General features: G+C 38.4%; 1 protein-coding gene across 4 annotated transcripts in view; it reads right to left on the bottom strand.

The window, feature by feature from the left end:
• Positions 1 to 22,745, bottom strand: part of LOC117468583 (myelin-associated glycoprotein-like) — a 30,664-nt gene that overhangs the window by 6,041 nt on the left and 1,878 nt on the right. For 2 of the 4 annotated variants that reach the window (XM_034112782.1, XM_034112783.1), the window contains exons 4-9: positions 22,003 to 22,368; positions 21,582 to 21,878; positions 20,673 to 20,924; positions 20,326 to 20,586; positions 15,011 to 15,271; positions 14,248 to 14,499 (exon numbers count right to left, since the gene is read on the bottom strand). In XM_034112782.1, coding sequence (XP_033968673.1) covers positions 14,248 to 14,499; positions 15,011 to 15,271; positions 20,326 to 20,586; positions 20,673 to 20,924; positions 21,582 to 21,878; positions 22,003 to 22,368 — 1,689 coding nt within the window. The remainder of the gene's footprint in view (positions 1 to 14,247; positions 14,500 to 15,010; positions 15,272 to 20,325; positions 20,587 to 20,672; positions 20,925 to 21,581; positions 21,879 to 22,002; positions 22,369 to 22,745) is intronic. The other 2 variants (XM_034112784.1, XM_034112785.1) reach the window with 2 other exon arrangements.

Raw genomic sequence — 22,745 nt, 5'->3', positions numbered from 1 at the left:
CATTTCTACACTGTAGCTTATCTTGAAAAAAAAAATAAAATTAAGCAGAAATGTAAACTGTCATAATTAAAAGAAAACAAACCCGTCCAAATTAACAGCACACACACACAAAACCTTAATTTTAAACAAAAAAGCATTTTTTTGCACTATTTTTAATTTTAGGCATTACATTGTTGGAAACCCTACCTTGAAGTAGAAGGAGGAAAACCTTTAAAGCACCCGTCATGCTTTTCTGTCAGCTTGATATTCCTACAGAGGGACCAGATCCAGATCCATAAAATATTTTGCATATGTTTTGCAAAACCTTACTGTAGAAAGTAATAAAACAAATACAATAACTTCTATATATATATATATATATATATATATATATATATATACATATATAACAAAATGGCTGAATTAACTAACAAATTAAGCCTGACATATTACGACTCGCAATAATTTGAGTTTTTAAAAACAATTATCTTACCTTACAGCCAACAATGATGGTCAGCAAACGATATTTTCTGTTTCTAGAGAAGAAATAAATACATTAGTAGTAGTAGTATATACAGTACTGATCTATGTTTCAGAAATGTATAAAGAAACAAATAAAGGTTTCACCAGCATGGAAGGGTCAGTGGTAATAGTCCAACAACTGAGTCATATCAGACTGGTGTCGTGTGTTGATGGCTTTTGAAAGATGTGTCCGGGGTGTGGACGTCAGCACCATAGAGTTTTGAATATCTTTTGACTACATTAATGCAAGTCCCATCAGTCATTTCCTAAGGGATTCACATGACAATGTTCCAAACCAGAATGTTATAATAACATATAAATGTGTTTTCAAAAGTGAGTTGTTGATTTACATATTCGACAAACAGAAAATATAAAAAATGACTTTGTTTCCACACTCAAGTACTCAACTGTTTCATCAGATCATTTTGTCAATTTGAAACAAAGAGGAAGTGAAGAGAAACAAAATGAAAGGCAATGCAGAAAGAGGGAAGAAACAACAATGTGATACTTTACATGCATAAACAGTAGAAGTCATAAAGTGTCATAAATGAAACAGTCAAGTTGAAGTAATTATAAGTGAAAACAAAGTGAAGTATAAAGACTTTACCAAACTAGTTGCCAGTAGGCATTGTGTGTGATGTTTTTGAACAAGCAGAAACTATTTCTGAACTTTCCTGAGTAGCCACATTTAGGAGCTACGCAGAGATGAACACGATGAAGGAAAAGTGAATCAGTTTGATTCTTAAAACACAGATACTTGGTGTTTGACATACAAGTATTTATGCTGGGATTTATATAGAAGCATTTAATAACTACAAGAAAGTAATGTTACAAACTGTACGCTGATTTTCAAAACAGCACTGATGTCAGTTGGCTGTAAGAAAGACAGAAGGGGTTAAGCGTCTGAGACATGAGGTCAAAGCCTTATACAGACAGATTCTTATCTGTTACAGTAAGCATCTCAAAAGAGCAGGAAATTCGCTCTAAAGGTGCCACGACTGGTGCAAATAAATATATATTTCAGAACCAAATACACAATTATATTGTTTCGGGTTTGTTGTTGATCATGTAAAAACTGCATCTTAGTGAAGATCATCTTAAGCACCAACTCTCTAACAGGAAGGATATTGTGTTCTGCGTCAATAAAGACATTTATCTACCAGCTTATTACTGTGTTGCTATTTGCACACTGCACTGCAAGGAAACAGTGGATATTGTTACAGAAAAAAACTGTTAATAAGTTACGCAGGTGTCAGGGATGTTGGAGTGTGTGTGTGTGCATGATTTGATGCAAGTCCACTCACATATTTGTTGGACATAAATAAATATAGAAAATAACAGTGTTTTGTGAAATGTTATGTAAAGTGCTACAACAAATACTCCTGTAGGACATCAACTTTATGAGTTTCCCTGAAAAAGGTATAATATAAATGTAAAATATTTGGTAATACGCTTTACTATAAATAAGAAATACAAGGATATACAAACATACGACACAGGAACAATGATTAGTAATTGTGAAAATATTGTTAAAACTGACACGGCACTAAGCACAACTAATAATAGGGACGACTGGACATTATGCAACTTTCTACAACCTACTGTATGTGCAAGAGACTAAACAGCAAATTGCAAAAATAGCTACATATGAATCAAAGACTGCATGATTGAAAGAAAATGCAGATGTTTGTGTGCCAATGTTATTATTAGGTTGCCAATACAGGTTTTGATTGGAAAAAGAGCAAATTAGAACAAACGTTTTTATAATAAACATTTAATAGTGCATTCTTAACAGTGCATGCCTTCATTTGTTTGTATATCAAACCCACATACATTTCCAAATGACTTAATTCATAAAAATGTAATTTCTGAAAACAAATATTCAGCATATGGACATATTTGAGGAAACACCTGACCATATAAAACAATCCAAGACTAGAGAGAAATAGTTACGCAGCACACAGTCTAATACAATGGTTGCATTGTTATATTAGATTGCGTTATATCGACAAGTGTTGCTAGTATTGTGTTCACACCCTGTTGTAGTTTTAGTGTACACCTGTGCTGTAATGCTTCGCTCAGACCAGCAGGGGGAGCTCAGGCTCAAAGAGAAACCTGGCCGTAACAGACTCCCAGCTGCAGGCTGATGTGTTAAACTGCTGAAGGCTTGCAGCTGGTTCAGCGTTGAACCTCAGCCGCCACTCAAGCATCAAGTAACAGTTTCCCCCACTGCGTTCGTGCACATCTGTTCAACATCTGGAGCAAGTGCACCTCCTCGTGTCACGCTAGACCAGGGGTCACCAACCTTTTTTAGGGTGAGGGCTACTTTCAAAAAATAAAACAAGTCGGGGGCTACATGTACTTTTACCCCTTTTGTTGTTTTTGTTTTTTGCAGTGTATATATTTAACACATTTTAACATTATGATATGCTTACCTTTAACCTTTGTGTGCTGTTTGGGTCTGTGGGACCCGTTTTCAGTGTTTACTAAAAGAACATGTATGCAATTTAATTATTTTAACCTGCTTTATTTGGGGGTGGACGGGCCTCACCTCCTCTAGGGGGGTCCGGGGGCATGCACCCCCGGGAAGATTATTTTTAAATGTTGAAGTGAAATGCATCAATCTGGAGCACTTTGAGCACAACATAAATTGATGGATACAGCTCTCAACACTCCGATGAAAGGGAGCTGTATACTTTTCAATAATCCAAACATCTTTAGAATATGATCACAACCAATAACAAATCATTTCAACTGGTTTATTCTTATCTTATGTTAGCTTATTTTATTTATGCTTATTTTACTAATCACTCCCCTTTCAAACTGTTTTTTTTTTTTTCTTTACTGTCCTATACACATTGGAATGATTTCTTACTTTATCTATATTAAATAGATAAAGGTGTGCTCTCCATAGCTCTCTCGCTCGCTCTCTCTCTCCCCCCCTCTCTCTCTCGCTCTCTCTCTCTCCCTCTCTCTCTCTCGCTCGCTCTCTCTCTCCCCCCCCCCCCTCTCTCTCTCTCCCTCTGTCTCGCTCGCTCACAGAGGCTGTGTGTCGATGACGGCTTGCGTTAAAAAATAATAATAAACATATTTGTAATGTGGGGGGACACAAACGGGATTTCGAAAAGAGCGGGGGACATTTCCCCCCTCTCCCAGGTGGAAATTACGTCATGCGTGTGTGTGCGTCAAGTGCAATAAATATATATGCAAGTTGCAACACACAGAGTAAAACTCTGCCCCTCATGTGTTGTATAGGCTGCATGATAGGCTGTTCAATGGGGCTGATGTGTTGTGTAGATTCTGCCAGAAGGAAAATCAGCGGTGAGCTGCCACTCCACATTTGCTTTTCTTCCAGACTGCAACGCTGGTCCCGCAAATCAAGCAAGAACGTGATTGGTCGATATTCATTGTGGGGGTGGGGGGAGGAGGGGTGTTAGATAGATATAAGCCTCGTCTCAATACCCCTCCTCGACTCCTCCTTTCCCTCACTCGCGTCCCTTCCTTGCGTCTTAGCTCCGCCTCCGTAAGATGCGAGCGAGAGACACGAGGAGGTGACGCGAGGACAGAGGAGTCCTCAGGTATTAATTGGGATGTCCTCGTTCACTCAAACGTCACTCTTAAACGACGTCTGTTAATGATGACATGTGCACAGCTGTATCCCCTCTCATTGGGTTTAACTGAATAACCCCTTAGAACCGGCCCATTTATTGTTAAATATGTATTTAAATGATGAATCTGTCTCTTTTAGTCAAGGAATTCAATGTATGATGGTTGGTCCTGCTTTTGTGTTCCGTTTTGGTGTAAAATGTACATTTCAATAAAATTATAATTATAATAATGTGAAAGCCTTTACTCTGAACATGTGTGTCCTGTCGATCCCCACATTCACCACAAACCCACATTCAGGACTGTGCATTTTAAATAATTTAACTACTCAATATTTTAACACAAAACAAAACAAATAATTGTTATTTATCAAGATCTAGCCATTTATGAAATAGCTTTCTTAATAGCTATGTTTTAGTGACGTTCAAGATCATTAAACATGACTTAAATTGTTAGTATAACCTTAAGAAATGAATTGCACATAATAATTCCCACGGAGCTGTGAGCACTTATACATTTATGTGACGCTTTTCCACTCATTCTTCCAGTTCTCCGTTTTCCTCTCTTGAAATCGACCAGCTGTGAAGGTGGGGGCGGGGCTTTTATACGCGAGTAGTGAAAACACTTCCGCGTAGTCTGCTCTCGTGTATCCTCCCTTTCGTCTCCTCCCGCACCCCTCCTCCCTCACCCCTCCTCGACTCCTCCGTGTGCATTTCAGCTATTGGGACGTCCTTCAAAATGGCGTGTCTTGATCGATTTCCGGGTCAAGTCCCGGAGGAGGGGAAGAGAGGAGTCGAGGAGGGGTATTGGGATGAGGCTATAGAGTTGTAGTAAGTAGATAGAGTTCGCCAGTGGCGTCGCCTGGCCTGGGCATCCGGGGCTTTAGCCCCGAATGTTTTTTCTGTAGCCCCGGACAATTCTCCCTCAATAATATAATACATTAACCGTGCTTTACGTGAACCTCATCATGACACGAGAGGACGGCAGCACTGTAATTTCCCGTGTTCAGTGAATGCAACAGAGGCATGACACCAGACCAATCAGAGAGTTGCATGGAAATAAACGTGTGCTTGTGTCATTCAAGCTCGGCTCTGTGTGTGTGTGGCAATAGCGCATTTAGTGTGATCGAGAGAGAGAGGGAGAGAGGGGGAGGGAGGGACCGGTGCCCGGTGCCCGGTGCCCGGTGCCCGGTGCCAGCAGGGACCGTGTTGTTAGCATCTGGTTAGCTAGCTGCACTAACGGACATAAGGAGCTGTTTGTTCCACAACAAGCTGGAGGAGAGTCCTCTCCTCTCAGACTGAGAGACTCAGGTGAGCTAAAGGACTCTCTGAGTGTTTAGATACTTAACTTTAGTCTAAGTTATCTCAGTGGGTCTCAAACGGTTTGGTCACAAATTATTCAAAAGATTGTTTCCGCGGCACACCTTCATATGATCATTATAGTTATAAAAAAAAATAAGAGAATAAAGGAAAAACAGTTATGAAATACTATATGGCAGTAAAACAAGAATAGAGTTTAAAAGGGGAGTGATTAGTAAAATATCCATAAAGAAAAAGTACATCTGTTTACAGTTCTGCTTCATATGGGTGCTGAGAGAGGTATCCATAGATCTCTTCATTTTGCTCTCAAAGTGCACCAGATTGATGCATTTAACTTCAATATTTAAAAAAAAATCTTCCCGGGGGAGCATCCCCCCGGACCCCCCTAGAGGAGGTGAGGTCCGCCCCCCACTCATAACAAATACCACTTTACCCCTGTCTATATGCCGTGAGCTGATTATCGAGCCTTCATTGTAACAGTCGCGGGTGTATTGTGTGTGTGCGTGTGGGGAGTGTTGCAGTGAAAAATGCCACTGTAGTGCCGCCGCCACTGTGGGCTAAGCCCCGAATGTTTTCAGGTCCAGGCGACGCCCCTGGAGTTCGCTATGATTTAGGTTTCGTTTATGCATAGGGTAGATTCTTTTATTTACATTTCCTTTTTTGTTTTGTGTATTTTATACATTTTGGATTTGCTTGGCGAGCTATTTTTAGAACATGCCCCGCGGGCGACTCACGTTGCCCCTGCGGGCGACTCACGTTGCCCCTGCGGGCGACTCACGTTGCCCCTGCGGGCGACTCACGTTGCCCCTGCGGGCGACTCACGTTGCCCCTGCGGGCGACTAAGTGCCCGCGGGCACCGTGTTGGCTACCCCTGCGCTAGACTATATCAGTGTTTTCTTCTAGAATAAAAAAAAAATGCTGGAGGACTACGAGAACATCAGCACAGCACACTCAGCCGTATCTCCGAATCCATTGAACGATGACACAGACACCAGTGAGGATGAATTAGAGATCAATTATTCACAGGTGAACTTCAAGTCGAAGACTCAGAGAGCCGCCAGAGAATTGATCAGCTCTGATGAAGAGGAGACGCAGTACTCTCACATCAAAATCTGAGTTTACATTATCTTATCATGCATTACAGGGTCAGCTAATTGTTAAATACAGTTTGGATTTCAATATGTTTCACTGCTTCTCTCCTTTGATCAGTAAGTACCAAAATGGTGAGCTTAATCCAAAACCATGAAACCTAAAATTAAAAAGAAAAACATTGTTTCTGAGTTGTAAAATAAACAACAAGTCCTCCAACTCATACGACCAAATAGGTCGATTGTTCAAGCGCTTATTACGACCTATAATCACGTTTTAAAGTGTTCGACCTCTAGTGCTCCCGTTGATTGCAAACGCTCCGGAGGGTCGTATATCCACAAATAACCCTCTCTGGAAAATCCTAAATTGTAGGATAGTTTGGCCATTAAAATGCTTTTTGATTAGATTTCTAGCGAGAAGTGTATATTGTACTTTCAGAATCTACGTCCAGTGGATGTGTAGGATCTATAGTTTGATAGATATTACGAAGATGATTTGAGGTCTCGCCAGGAGAACGTGTAACGGCAGCGTCCATGTAAATTTAGCGTCAACCCTCACGGGGTGAAAACAATATTTCCGGTCTCGAAGTTTTCATAATGAAACCGTATTCCCCCCACTGTCAATTGATTTTAAAGCTATATCTGCAGTACTCATCCACTAAAAACATCAGTTTATCCTTGTTAATTACACAACATTAATTGGTTTAAATTGTGTACAATGCTTTTGTGTTTTTCCCATAGGTTTTTCCCTTTCGATTCTGAGAGACACATTTCTTTTTTCAGAGGTTTTGATAGGCATTATTTGGGTGATGGATTTCAATAGCTTACCATTAAATGACGGATATACCTTTCTGTCTGTGATGTTTTACAAATCAGATATTAATGTGTATACACATTAATATCTGATATATTACATTATATAAATTATCAGCTATAATATAGGAGTTCTATAGAACTACAATATGTGAAATATTATAGCAATATCCTGTACAATTATGTGAAAACATGAATAAAACTACACATCTTCAGATGTTATACATACATAAGTGTCCTACACTAATAATACAAAGTTATTATGGCATTGTATGCTGTGTGTTATTTGTAACATCTTCAGAAACTACCGTTCCAACTCCTCATGCAGATGACTGTTACAGGTATATACAGGTTCATGGTACAATGCATAAGCTTCAAATCAAGAGACTGAAACTGTATTTTTCTTTACCGTTCTGTTTTAATTTCACAATAAAGTTAATAGTAATATTATGTTTGATATTATTATGTTTTATTAACTAGACCACTGGTTTCTTAACCCGCACCGCCTAGTGGTTAAAGCACGTTATTGAATTTAGTTGTTGAATAAGTTATATTTTATGAAAACATTTACATATTAAGAGTAGCCTACATACAAAATAGGGGGAAAGTAGAAGGTCAATGATAGAAATATAGAATAGAAAATATCAAGATGATACTGTAGTGATCTCTACAATAAAACAGTTTAGTGCAGGACGTCCAAAGATATTAATAGGAGGATGTGCAAAACAGACAAACTAATAAGGCTTTATTTAAACATTAAAAAATACTTTAAGTTAAGGTCTTCTTTTGAATAAGAACAACACTTTGGGGGTATCAACAGATAAATATTAAGTCTGACTTACTTAACGTCTAATATATTGCATAGTTTATTTTGGCACTTGACAATCACCTTCCCTGAATTTGACTCGGGTGTAACTAAAGTCTGATTTAAGGGTTGTTTATATTTCACATCATTAATCAGAATCTGCAAAGTAACTCAAATAAATGTAGTGGAGTAAAAATACCAGGTTAACCTCTGAATTGTAGTGGAGTAGAACAAAGTAGTATAGGCCCTACATGCTGCTGTAACAAAAACATTTCCCAACTTGGGATCAATAAAGTATCTTATCTTATCTTATCTTAAGATGATCGATGGCTACTGCCATATTTGCAAAATTTGCCTCTAAACCTATACAAGTGCATGTTTCAGGCTTATCAATGAACAACAGGAGGGGTCACAGACATAAGACCAGCTGTTAAATAAAGCTCTTCTGACCTTAGCTGTCATGTGGGTATATTAATGCTGCCCATTATGGACACAAGCTATTTTCACCCATTTATTAATTATATGGTTTTACATTTGATAACACCACTGTGTTTCGTATCCCCTAAACCTCCAGGGGTGTAAACAGTTTAATACTGGCAACTTCTAATTGTGGGAAATACGAAAACGTCTTTTAAAACTACAATTCCCAGTAGAGACGTGCCATAGAACATGTTGCGAAACACAATAGCCAGCATGTGTAGTTCTGGGGGGGGAGCTGGGCTGGATCCGTTCGAGTCCAGTTTTGGATAGTCTGCCGTGGTTCCAACATCCAATCACAGAGCTTGAGGACTAATTACGGGGTTTGTAATGCAAAGCGGATGTTGTAGTCCCAAACGATAGCTGAGGATTCTGGGTAGTGTAGTGTCTTCGGAAACTCTGTAGTGTCTAAACTCCGAAAAAACTATTTGTTTCTCCGAATCGAAGGTTAAAAACACAAAAGCATTGTACACAATTTAAACCAATCAATATTGTGTAATTAATAAGGAAAACTGATGTTTTTTAGTGGATGAGTAATGCAGATATCACTGTGTATGTAATCATTTGACAGTGAGGGGAATACTTCCGGTTTTATTATGAAAACTTCGAGACCGGAAATACTGTTTTCACCCCGTGAGGGTTGACGCTAACTTTACATGGAAGCTGCCGTTACACGTTCTCCTGGCGAGACCTCAAATCATCTTCGTAATATCTATCAAACTATAGATCCTATAAATCCACTGGACGTAGATTCTAAAAGTACAATATACACTTCTCGCTAGAAATCTAATCAAAAAGCATTTCAATGGCCAAACTATTCCACAATTTAGGATTTTCCAGAGAGGGTTATTTGTGAATAAACGACCCTCCGGAGCGTTGCAATCAACAGGAGCATGTTGTTTCTTACACGACCACTAGAGGTGCTACACTTTAAAACGTGACTGTGGGTCGTAATAAGCTGCTGAACAATCAACCTATTTGGTCGTTTTTTGTAGGAGGACAGGCTGAAAATAAAAGTATGCATTGGAAGATGTATGTTGGGGAAATATTTTCCAAGCCCACCCCTTTGACCCAGTTGATCAGTTTGCACTCTCTGAGCACAGGCCTGCAACTTTGGGCTGCTGTGCTCTCAGTGTTTTGTTTCCCTATTCCTGCCTGTTGGCGTCAGCTGATAGAGATGTTATAATGCTTTGCCTGTTTTATCTTGTTATGCAGAATGTTGATTATTCTCTCAGAACCAGATAAATGGGTCTGGGGTAGAGATCTTCAGAATTGGTCAGGCAACCGCTGTGTCAACTTGTTGCTGCAGGACATGTCTTGTCAATTCTCCGGCCGTAACTTCAAGGTTCAATGTTCAAGGCTTTTATTAGTCATACGTACATAGCTACAGTGTAGTTAAGACGATGAAAATCGTAGGTGACAGTCTCCTTCAACAGTGCAACACAATAAAACAGAAAAACAGAAAAAATTGTGCAAGTAAATACAAACATTAAAATAGTAAAATAGTGAAATAGTGCAATAAGAGTCTATATACAAGTGATTGGAATATGATATATTAGATAAATAATTTCTAAGTTGCAGCCAGATGAATGTTATTGATGTTGTTTCAAAAGTTCAGGTGTTTAACAGTCTTATGGCCTGTGGGATGAAACCATCAGTGTTTGCCATCAAGTTCCAGCTCTCCCCGTGTCTCACTGTGTTCCGACTCCATTGCTCCAGAAGTTTCCATTACAACGTACATTATTAAAAAAAAAGTATTGACATTTACGACGATGGCTTTAATGTTGCAATATTGTACAGAAGAGGCTTATTTCTGAAATAAACATGTTCAAACAATGTGCCAAATACATATTGCTCTATTCCATTACTCTTTTTGTGATCTTTTCACAATTTGTATAACTGCTAACAAAATGTCTTAGTTTTTGTATTTTGAAAAAGGACATTTAAATAGGCTGCCTGCAGAGCAGTTTTTACCCCGCTGCTGCAGTTTTCTTTTTAGCTCAGGGGTATATGCTTGTATGGTGAAGTCCTATTGCAGTTTGAAGCACATAATTCTGTGTTTCACCATTTCCATTAAACGTCAGCCATAAACTTTTCACCAAAAGGTCTATGAGACTCATTTAACTTCTCTTGTTCCAATTGAGTGTCCGCAATGTTATCTTCTTCCTCTGCATCTCCTTATATCGATTGGATCTCAGCATACTCATGCGTCTCTGAGTCCAGGCCTGTAATCTCCTGCAGTTTAGCAGAGTCCACATTGACGTAATGGAGAGGTTCTTCCCCATCTACTTCTTTCATTTCCAGAAAGGCTTGATTAGCATAAACCACATCCACTTCTGACGAGTTGATCTACAGAAAACAAAATAGTTGCTTTAGTGATGTAGAAAAGGAGGTATAGTGCACAATAAGGCCCATTGTTAAAGTGGGCCTATCATGCTATATTTAAATGATATATTGTAGGGCCATACCTATATAAGGTACATTTATACGTTTCTGTTTTCAAAATACCAAACACATCATGCATTTTAGCCATGCCTCATTTCGCTCTATGTGCTGTTTGCTGTCTACGGGTCTGATTCTGCTGACCACGCCCCCCTGCAGGAGAGGGTAGCCGTGCTCTGATCAGCTGCTGGGCTGTCAGAAGAGGGGGAGAAAAAGAGATCTCCGTCCTCCGTGTTTTATTATATAGAGTCGTTATTCATTTGTTTTAAAGCTCAATAAATAACAAAGAAGACCTTTGACCGGCACTTTTCTAATTTTGTCCGGAAGATTTAAACTTTAACGGACATCTTGACCGGCGAAACAAACTGAAACTGAAACTCTGCCGCACGGTCCCCTCGTTCCTTGGAAGAGGCGGAGAGGTGGGTGTTTGTCATCTGCTGGTGGACTAACCGGAGAGAATTACAGTGCTTGCCTCGACGGGGAGGGATTGCATTGAATTAAAGCAGCGGGAGCAAACGCTTGCCTCGGGGAGGGAGAAAAAAAGCCACAACGGAGAATAAACAGAAGGGTAACTATGGTAACTATGGGCGGGAAGTCTTCTTCGCTGCTTTTGTGGCAGACTACAGCGCCACTTACAGGCCTGGCATATGTACTACAGCGTCTCCAGTGCTTTCGAACGGCAATGGCCGTGGCTGTCTCCTCCTGATTGGTGGAGAGTTGGCCCAATAGCCGTAGCGCCACCGTCCTGACGTCAGGACAGTGTTCAAATCTGGATCAGTTTTTATCAGATCCGTTGCAGCCCCTTTTTTAGAGATTTGGGTATGGAGGAAAATAGAGAGGGTTGTGTTTTCTGACACTTGGTGAGTTCCCTGGAACACCGGGGACACATATTCATGTATAAAAGACGTACAAAAGTGCATTTTGCATGATAGGTCCCCTTTAAACAGAACACTTTTGGGAAATAACTTGTTTGCCAGTAAACCAGCCGTTAATTGCTTCCTTTTTTTAAATACCATAATGGAGAGAGGGGTAAGATGAGCCATTTGGTAAATTGACCCACCCCCTTTATCTAGGGAACTGTGCACATTTGTTGTCATGTGACCATAAATTCAGGAAGAACCCAACATTTCTATTTGGCTGTGATGGAAAGAAGCACACGGTCAATGGGCTAAATAGAGCCAGTGGTTCAACAAGAGACAGACAGAGGAGATGGAGAGAGTGGCCACTGATGTCAAGGGTGGAAAATCCATCAGAGCAGCTGCAAAAGACCGAAATATTGACAACCCTGCGTAGATACATGAAAAGTAAGGAGGAAAAGGAAAGGAAAACAGTAGGTACAGTGGACCAGCAGAGGCAAAGAGGGTCTTCATACAGGAGAGAGAAGGAGCTTGCAGACCAAAAACTGGCTGACCAGTTCCATGGTAAACAGCTCAGGTTTAAACTTGAAAAAGTCAATAAGTCAATTTACCCCCAGATGGCTTAATTTAACTCAATTTACCCCTCAGATTGGGCAAGTTAAGCCACAAGACCACTTTTTTTAAGAAATCATATTTTCATGACCTTTTGTGATATTTGCATTACTTTCATTTTGATTGACAGAAGACATCCTGAAGTAAAGGTTGTTGTTGTCACTTGACTTTTATCTCGTTTGTCCTTGCCTAGAGGTCAACATAATTAAAATAATAGCTCATCTTACCCCACTCTCCCATACTATGATGTTTTTGACATTTTATGGGACACTTTTACTTTTTAAAATGCCATTTGGTATGTCATACTAAATTATGAGATGTCTTTATGGCATAATATACTGTGTTTTATTTATTTATTTAATTAAATATAATAATATCAATTTATTATAACATAATAAACTATGATATTTGACCCATTTTTCATGGCATACTATACTATCAATAAAAACCGTAAAGACACTGAAATACTTTTAAAACATTTTACACTACGACTTTTTTAATTTGACAGGTGACATTTTTACGTTTTCTTTCTCCAAAAGTTGGACGATGACCTTTGGGTGCTATTTTTGTCCTTGTTTTAATATTTCATTATTATTATTATTATTGATAGGTTCCATTTTTTCAACTCATTTTTGGCATTCCATATTCTTTCCCTTTTATCCATTGTGTTTTCCTAAAATCCTATGTTTTAAAGCACTTTGTTCTGCATTTTTGCATGAAAGAATTACAGAACACTGACATGCTTCACTACTGAAACTGATTATACAACTGATTATTTTTGAAAATGTTTCATGGCATACAAAACACATACTTTTCGCGAATTTTATGCGCATGATAAAGACATGATTTTGAAAAAAGAACATATATCATGACTTTTAACGATCTATGTATTTTGACATACCATACAATGCTGTTTTGACAAAGTATATTAAGTATATTATATTTTTTAGGACTCAGCAAAAACAGCAAAAAGTACATTTTTGTTGGGTAAGTGAAGCTTCCTGCCAATGTGTGCAATACATAAACTCACCGCATTAGTAACTACAGGGTTGCAAGTCTCCGCCTTTCTCTTGTCGGAGGAAGAGATGACTTTTCCTTTCCTACGACAAACACAAATAAATTGCAAAAGAAAAAATGTAGTCATTTATTATAATTTTAGAGTTAAGTAGAGTTAACTCCCTGATGACTATGCATTTACAATTTGTTTTAAACTAGCTTTGAAAAAAACGAGTTGTCTCTCACCGGTAGTAGATTAGCAGTAGCGGTAAACACACCAGCAGCATCCCCAGAGCTCCCACGGCAAAACCGATCCCAATAGACAAAGAGTGGAGGCCTGAAAAGTCCCCACAAACTACATTGATCGTTAAAACCAGAGGGGGCCAGAATATGCAAAAAAACAAACAAATACAAATTCACCATTTTGCTAATTCCTCTACCTTTCTCAGTTTTACAAAGTGACATGTTGAATGCAAAACTATCAGGGCAACCCTCCTGCACCGGAGCAGAGGGGTCAACAGACACTGATATGTTCTTAGGGAGATCTGAAAGGATAGTGTGTAGCTGACGTTACAAGTTCATGCAGAAACAGAGCTGCCCTCCAAAAGTGGACCTCTCAATGATTATTGTAGTTTCCTTGGGAGGAACTAAATAAAACTAAATGAAATATATTTTTAAATGTTGCTGGTCAATATTTATCATCTGTGTGACTGTTTTTTAATCAGACTTACATTGTACGTCTATCTGAGTGATGGATGAGTTCTGGGTTCCGTATCTGTTACTGACTTTACAGTAAAACTGTCTGTCAACTTCTGAGACAGTGGTGGAAAACCTTTTCCCCAAACCCACATCGGTCACCTGACCTCCATTCACTTTGTACCAAGTGTACACAGCTGGATTGGCATTGCCGTTGCAGGTCAGATTCACCAAGCTGCCCTCTTTTACTGTAGCAGAGTAGCTGACTGATGTGTTCTTTGGAGGATCTGGAAGAGATGATTGAAAATCTAGTAAGCTGTTGTTGTTACCGTTAGACAGAGCCACGCTAGTTTTCCCACTTGTTGCCAGTCTTTGTGCTGTGCTACGCTAACCAGCTTCTGGCTGTAGTTACATTTTTCACAGACAAATGTGAAAGTGAAACAAATGTTCTCATCTAGCACTTGTCAAAAAGACATACTACATGCCAATGTACAAAACACTGTATTGTGTGCACTACCAAGGTTTTTAATAGTAAAGCATTGTGATGGCTTCATGACTCAATAACATGTCTTACCAACTTTTGGGAGAATGTGGAAAACCCCTTTAAATAATATAAATAAGAATAAACTCTAGTAAATAAGCACATAAATGACTTTACATTTTAGTAAACATTTAAAAAGTGGTTGGTATCCTTTTTTTCCCAGCAAATAATTAAGTCTGCAGTTTTCAGATTCACCAGAGCAATATTCAGTTTGTTGAAAGTGTCAATCAATGTCTTTACTGTGAAAAACAACTTACACTGAATGTCAAGCCGAATCAGTGTTGAATTTTGGTCCCCATGCTCATTTTCTGCTACACAGTAGTAGTCACCACTGCTGCTTGGTTTGACATAGTTTAAAACCAAACTTGATCCAGCCTCCTTTTCCTCTTCATCACCTTTGTACCAGGTGTAGTTGGTCACAGGTGGGTTGGCCTGGCTTTTACAAAGCAGAGAAACAGAGCTGCCCTCCAAAAGTGGACCTTTAGGCTCAATGATTATTGCAGTTTCCTTGGGAGGAACTAAAAAAACAAGCACACAGAAATATATTTGTAATTGTTGCCGTTCAATATTTATCCTCTGTGTGACTGTTTTTCAATCAGACTTACATTATACGTCTATCTGGCTAACTAGCTTCTGGCTGTAGTTACATTTTTCACAGATAAATGTGAAAGTGAAACAAATGTTCTCATCTAGCACTTACTATATGCCAATGTACAAAATACCCTATTGTACACCAAGGGTTTTAATAGTAAAGCATTGTGTTGGCTTCATGACTCAATACAACCCAGTCTCACTGCATTTCGTGTTATAGTCACGACATGTAATCTATTGATTTGTGTTCACCAACATGATTTTCACCTTTTTTTCGTGTCACACAGAACGATTTTAAAAGCAATGTATTTCTATTGGTATTGTGTTTCATGCCTGCAACACGTCTTTTTGTCCGGTCGGGTCTTGGAAGACCGGAAGCTGTGGGGTTCATAAAAACATGTTCTTTATATATACAGTCTATGGTATGATTATTGTTTTTATTAACTTTTTTTGTCATCAGTGAGGAAAATAAATGGGGCTCAGAGCCTCAGGATACTGAAATCTATATTTTTTGTAATCTTTTTTTCCTTCTAATTTGCTATTCTTTTCTAAATAACACACTGTTATTTACTCAACAATAACACACAATTATCCTTGTTTTTATTTGTTTAATTCCATAATCTCTGGCTTTTTTGGCGTCCGTCAGGAACTGAATTTCAAAATAAAATAACCGGAAACAGATACACAGCCACTGAACTGATTACCCAAGATCCTCAGCTATGGTTTAAGCTCGGTGATTGGATTGTTTAGCCGCAATGCACGTTGGGATATGGTGTTTATGCGATATGAAATCCGAAAAACATTTATAAAAAAAAAAGAAAATAATACTTTATTCCGTGTGTACTTGCTTTTCTCTTTGAAAGTCATCACATAACGGCATTGGAATACACGGTTCGGCTGCATTAAATATTACACATCTGCCGTAGTTCTTTATTTATAGAGCCCTGATTAGAAGACTTGTAGACAAACTGGAAGAACTGCTGCAGAAACTGAATATGTGACGTGGATCATAAATATATCAGCAATTAAACACCATCTTCAATTTCTCTTCACACAATACGTCTCCTTGCAGTATCAACACTAATTCGGCTGACTTTTATATTTGATCCAATTCGTAGATAGGTTATATTTACACCATAATGGTGCAAAGCTGATAGAAAGGGACTGATTTTCTTTGAATATAAGAATGTAAATACTGAGTTGAAAGAATAGTCAGGGGGTTTTTGGGTGATGGGAAACACATCTATGGAATCAGAATTTCAATAGCTTAACATTAAATGACGGATATAACTTTCTGTCTGTTTTACAAATCAGATATTAATGTGTAGAAGTATTTGAAATAATATAGCAATATGCTGTAAAATTATGTGAAAACATGAATAAAACTACACATCTTCAGATGTTATACATACATAAGTGTCCTACACTAATAATAAAAAGTTATTATGGCTGTGTGTACCTTGTGTGCACTGCCTAGTGGTTAAAGCACGCTATTGGATTATTGTTTTAATGTGTTATATTCGATGAAAAAAATATTAAGAGTACATACTTTCATAGGGGAAAAGTAGAAGGTCAATGATAGCAATATAGAATATAAAAAATCAAGAAGATACCGTAAGTGATCTCTACAATAAAACAGTTTAGTGCAGGATGCACAAAGATATTAATAGGAGGATGTGCAAAACAGAAAAAGGAATTAACCTTTATTTAAACATTAAATAATACTTTAGATTAAAGGTGGGATAGGTAAGTTTGAGAAACCGGCTCGAGATACACTTTTTGTTATATTCCATGGAATGCTCTTAACATCCCGATAGCGATGAATATCTTAAGTGCTTTGACAAAAAATCCATAAAAAAATGTCATCTGTGGAAGCCATAGTACTGTAAAAAGCAACGACCAATCATTTTAGCCGGCCCGGCTAAATAACTGGATGGCCTACCTGCCTGTCAGCCTTCCATCTGTGCACAAACTTATCTCGTGCCCTCATTGGTCATGTGCGCGTTCGTGTGTGTTGGAGGAGGGGCTCTGTAAGGAAGTGGCAGATTTTCTCCGGTTGTGTATTTTCAAATTCTAGCGCACTCGAGCTGGTTTCTCAAACTTACCTACCCCACCTTTAAGGTCTTCTTTTAAATAAGAAAAAAGCTTTGGGGGTATCTACAGATAAATATGAAGCCTGACAAAGTACTTTGTTTGTCTAATATATTGCTTATGTTGAAGTACTTATTTTAACTGATATTATACATATGAATTATACTCTTATAAGATGTATGTAGATAGTATAAGAAATGTGCAGAATATGACAGTTTAATGGTGGAGGTACAGTATACACACATATTGATAGATGTCTTGTAATGCACTGTTGAGGAACCGGCAACCCAAGTTTTTCATGCATTGCATAACTACACCGTAGTTGTGTATATGATATGTCAATAAACCTTAGAAAATCTTGAAATCTTGAAAGGGATGTGCAAAATAGCCATTATATACAGTCTTTAACCTGTTAAACCCCATCCCTGTTTTTCAGGTCTCAGGCTCGAAAATGACATTTCCAGAACAAATGACCATAACTACACTTCTAAAAGGGGAAAATTAATAATCTTTTTTCTCAAAGTAATGATAAACCTGTGAGTTGGATGTAGATGAGTCAGAATCAATAAAGATGTTTTTTATTTTAAAGAAAATTCAGATTGAACATAGTAAAAAACTGTAAATTATAGTGTCCGTCCAAAAATTCTTTTTTACTTATAGTGAAAACCACCCTTGAATGATGGGATGGCAGACTAAAAGCTTTAGGAATCCAAAGTACAACATATAATAAGTACCCTGTATCAAGATTGATGCAAAACAAGTGACATTTGACCTTTTTAGAGAGGTTTAGCAAAAAAAACTCCACCTCTGGGGTCATTTGGGTGGAAATGGGCGTTTTAGCCGTTTCTCTGGAACCCATTGGTCGATTTTGATGATTGACATCTCTTTTTAACCTTTAGAGCCAATAGAATCGAAGGGGAATTTCCACATAAACACCAACGTTACCATTGTGAAGTGGGGGCTAGCAGTTTGCCCAAATCGAAACCTGTTTTACGCTCTGAAATCTGAAAACTTAAAAGTAGGTTTATTGCTGATGGATTATCAGAAATTATTTCAAAGTGACACAGACACATTGGATTAACCTATGGATCAACTTCAGCAGCGTTTTTATCATTTTAATGCCATTGAAGACTACTTTTGATCAGACAACGACAAAGGTAAGACATATTGCCGTTTTGGCTACCTAGCGCCACGTGTTGTGATGTCTGTTTTTGTTTATAATGTTGCAAGTTCTTATCATGGAGTGATGATATCAATACCTATCGATTCTGTGTATTCTCACGGTGCTAATCGATATGTTGGATGTGCAGTTACGATAAGTAATAAGGGTTTATACCGTGTTTTCTGTGCTAACGGCGTTAGCATCTTTTCGCTCAAGGCTAATTCAGAGGCTCAGCGTTAGCTTTGTGTTTTTTTTTGCTAAAAATGGTTCATATCATCAGTTAGCTGAGTTTCTTCCCGTTACATGGATATGAAACATTCATAGTTTATTAAATATTAAGAAGCCCTCAGACGCTGTTTCCTGCAGATTACATGTATGCGTTTTTCCGCCCGGGGGCGGGGGGATGGGGTTCAACAGGTTAATTACTATTAGTAGAGAATAACGAGTAATGAATATACTTTATAGGGATCTGCAGATAAATGTTTAGTCTTCTCAAGCACCAGCTATCAAATATCTCGCCTGATTGTTGGCACTTGACAATCACCTTCCCTGAATTTTACTCAGGTGTAACTAAAGTCTGATTTAAGGGTTGTTTATATTTCACATTATTAATCAGAATCTTGAGCTGGTCCCGTTCAAATCCAGTTTTGGATAGTCTGCCGTGGTTTCGTTCCATTTCAAAGAGCTGTTTGACGCTCGGCATAACCTTGGCGCACTGCCACTCCAACATCCAATCCCAGAGCTTGAAGATTAATCACGGGGACTGTAGTCCCAAACGATAGCTGGGGATTATGGGTAGTGTAGTGTCTTCGGCCATCATAAACTCCGAAATGTTTTTCAGATTTCATATCGCATTAACACATATCCCAACGTGCATTGCGGCTAAAACATCCAATCACCGAGCTTAAACCATAGCTGAGGATCTTGGGTAATCAGTTCAGTGGCTGTGTATCGCAATGATGCTCGAAATGTCCCATATAGGCCTACGTCTGTTTCCGGTTATTTTTATTTTGAAATTCAGTTCCTGACGGACGCCAAAAAAGCCAGAGATTATGGAATTAAACAAATAAATAAAAGCATGGATAATTGTGTGTTATTGTTGAGTAAATAACAGTGTGTTATTTAGAAAATGATAACAAATTAGAAGGAAAAAAAGATTTAAAAAATACAGATTTCAGTATTCAGAGGCTCTGAGCCCCATTTATTTTCCTCACAGACGGCAAAAAAAGTCCGACATTATACGATTTCAAATAAAAACAATAATCGTGGCTTGATATTGAGTAAGAACATGTTTTTATGAACCCCATAGCTTCCGGTCTTCCAAGACCCGACCGGACAAAAGGACGTGTTGCAGGCACGAAACATACTACCAATAGAAATACATTGCTTTTAAAAGCAAAAAGGTGAAGATCGTGTTGGTTAACACGAATCAATAGATTAAATGTCGTGACTATAACACGAAATGCCGTGAGACTGGGTTGCTCAATAACATGTCTTACCAACTTTTGGGTTGCCAAAATGTGAAAAACCCCTTTAAATAATAGAAATAAGAATAAACTCTAGTAAGTCAGCACATAAATGACTTTAAATGTTAGTAAACATTTAAAAAGTGGTTGGTATCCTTTTTTTCCCAGCAAATAATTAAGTCTGCAGTTTTCAGATTCACCAGAGCAATATTCAGTTTGTTGAAAGTGTCAATCTATGTCTTTACTGTGAAAATCAACTTACACTGAATGTCAAGCCGAATCAGTGTTGAATTTTGGTCCCCATGCTCATTTTCTGCTACACAGTAATAGTCACCACTGCTGCTTGGTTTGACATCGTTTAAAACCAAACTTGATCCAGCCTCCTTTTCCTCTTCATCACCTTTGTACCAGGTGTAGTTGGTCACAGGTGGGTTGGCCCGGCTTTTACAAAGCAGAGAAACAGAGCTGCCCTCCAAAAGTGGACCTTTAGGCTCAATGATTATTGCAGTTTCCTTGGGAGGAACTAAAAAAATAAACACACAAAAATATTTTTTTAATGTTGCTGGTCAATATTTATCCTCTGTGTGACTGTTTTTCAATCAGACTTACATTGTACGTCTATCTGAGTGATGGATGAGTTCTGGGTTCCGTATCTGTTACTGACTTTACAGTAAAAGTGTCTGTCAACTTCTGACACAGTGGTTGAAAACCTTTTCCCCGAACCCACATCGGTCACCTGACCTCCATTCACTTTGTACCAAGTGTACACAGCTGGATTGGCATTGCCGTTGCAGGTCAGATTCACCAAGCTGCCCTCTTTTACTGTAGCAGAGTAGCTGACTGATGTGGTCTTTGGAGGATCTGGAAGAGATGATTGAAAATCTAGTAAGCTGTTTTTGTTACCTTTAGACAGAGCCAGGCTAGTTTTCCCACTTGTTGCCAGTCTTTGTGCTGTGCTACGCTAACCAGCTTCTGGCTGTAGTTACATTTTTGACAAATGTGAAAGTGAAACAAATGTTTTCATCTCGCACTTGTCAAAAAGACATACTACATGCCAATGTACACCACACACCCTATTGGTTGTTAATATTAAAGCATTATGATGGCTTCATGAATCGTTCTTACCAACTTTTGGGAGAATGTGAAAAACCTCTTTAAAGGTCTCCTATTATACTATTTTTAGGCATCTATATTATATGTCTCATATATATAAAAAATATGTCTATGAAGTGTTTTGCTCAAAATAGCAATAGCAAGCTGCCCTCCAAAAGTGGACCTTTAGGCTCAATGATTATTGTAGTTTCCTTGGGAGGAACTAAATAAAACAAAAATAAATATAATTTTTCAACTAGATAATCAAGTCTGCAGTTTTAGTTAACACAACTTGATGCAAATACTCTACAGATTCCCCAAAGGAACATTTCATAACATCACATTATATCAAATGAAGGGAATGATTAAATGTGAACTAAATCAACATCCTTCTCAGCAACAAGAAAAGGCCTGAAACATACTCACAAAGAACATGGAGGGTCATAAACTTTTCAAACCGAAGGTCGGTGTTGCCAGCTTGTCGTTTGTAGACAGCGGTGCACGAAAAGTTCTGTCCATTGTGGAGGTAAGAAGAGGTGAAGTTCATAACAGAGACCATGGATTCAGATTCATGTTTCTCCTCAATGTCACCTATCCTGGGGGTCCAAGTCAGACCTGGGGGAAGGATGGGACACGGAGCTACAGCCGTGCAGCTCAACGTCACCAGAGCCCCCTCCTCTACCTCCAGTGTAGATGGAGTTATGGTAGGTTGGTCCAGTGAATCTGAGGAGTAAAAAAAATAAGTAAATGACAAGAGGGAAACCAAAATATATGTAAAGTGTAAAAGTAAAAAGACACAACACAAACTTTGTGTAAAGTGAAAACAATTAAATAACACAATACAAACTTTGAGTGGTGATACGGACTCCTGTTGGAAAGTGGTACTTCAGGCCGTTACACTCAATCCTGAAGTAGTAGTTGTCAGAATGGGACGGTGGCATGTTGTAGAAGATGGTGGTGCACTCCTTGTTCTGCAGGTTCCCTGTGAGGTTTCCTTGCAGAATGTTTCTGCTTGCCTGATCTCCAGTGAGGCTGGAATCAAACACAACTGTTCCGGCCGTGCTTCCTCTCATCCAAATTGCTTTGCAGGAATCATCCAGATTTACATCATACTGCGAGTCGAAGTCGAAAGTGCAGGGGACCTTCACACAGGATCCAGTTAGTCCCTCTATTCTCAGAGGCATGGTGATTTCAAACGTCAAGCATAAGCTACCTGAGGTGAAATAAAAGCAATACATTAAATATCCGCCAAGGTTAAAAAAAAATTAAGTATTCAAACAACTACCAGACTCTGGGACAGTTTTATCCCACAGGCCATAAGACTAAACACCTGAGCTCTGTTAAGTGCCTCGACAAACATTCATCTGTTTGTCATCTTGCAATCTACTTATTTATCAAAATAGTTATCACCGCAATAAACCGTATTTAATTTCGTCTTTTCGTCTATATTGAATTTGATTATATATGTCGATATATGGAGGAACTCGGGTCATAAGATTTTCATTGCCATTTCTACACTGTAGCTTATCTTGAAAAAAATGAAAAACAATTAAGCAGAAATGTAAACTGTCATAATTAAAAGAAAAACAA

This window comes from Trematomus bernacchii, unplaced genomic scaffold (genome assembly GCF_902827165.1).
Source record: "Trematomus bernacchii unplaced genomic scaffold, fTreBer1.1, whole genome shotgun sequence".
In the NCBI taxonomy this organism is placed as follows: domain Eukaryota; kingdom Metazoa; phylum Chordata; class Actinopteri; order Perciformes; family Nototheniidae; genus Trematomus; species Trematomus bernacchii.
Note: the sequence above shows the minus strand (reverse complement) of the source record. Positions and strands in the feature narration are given on the sequence as shown.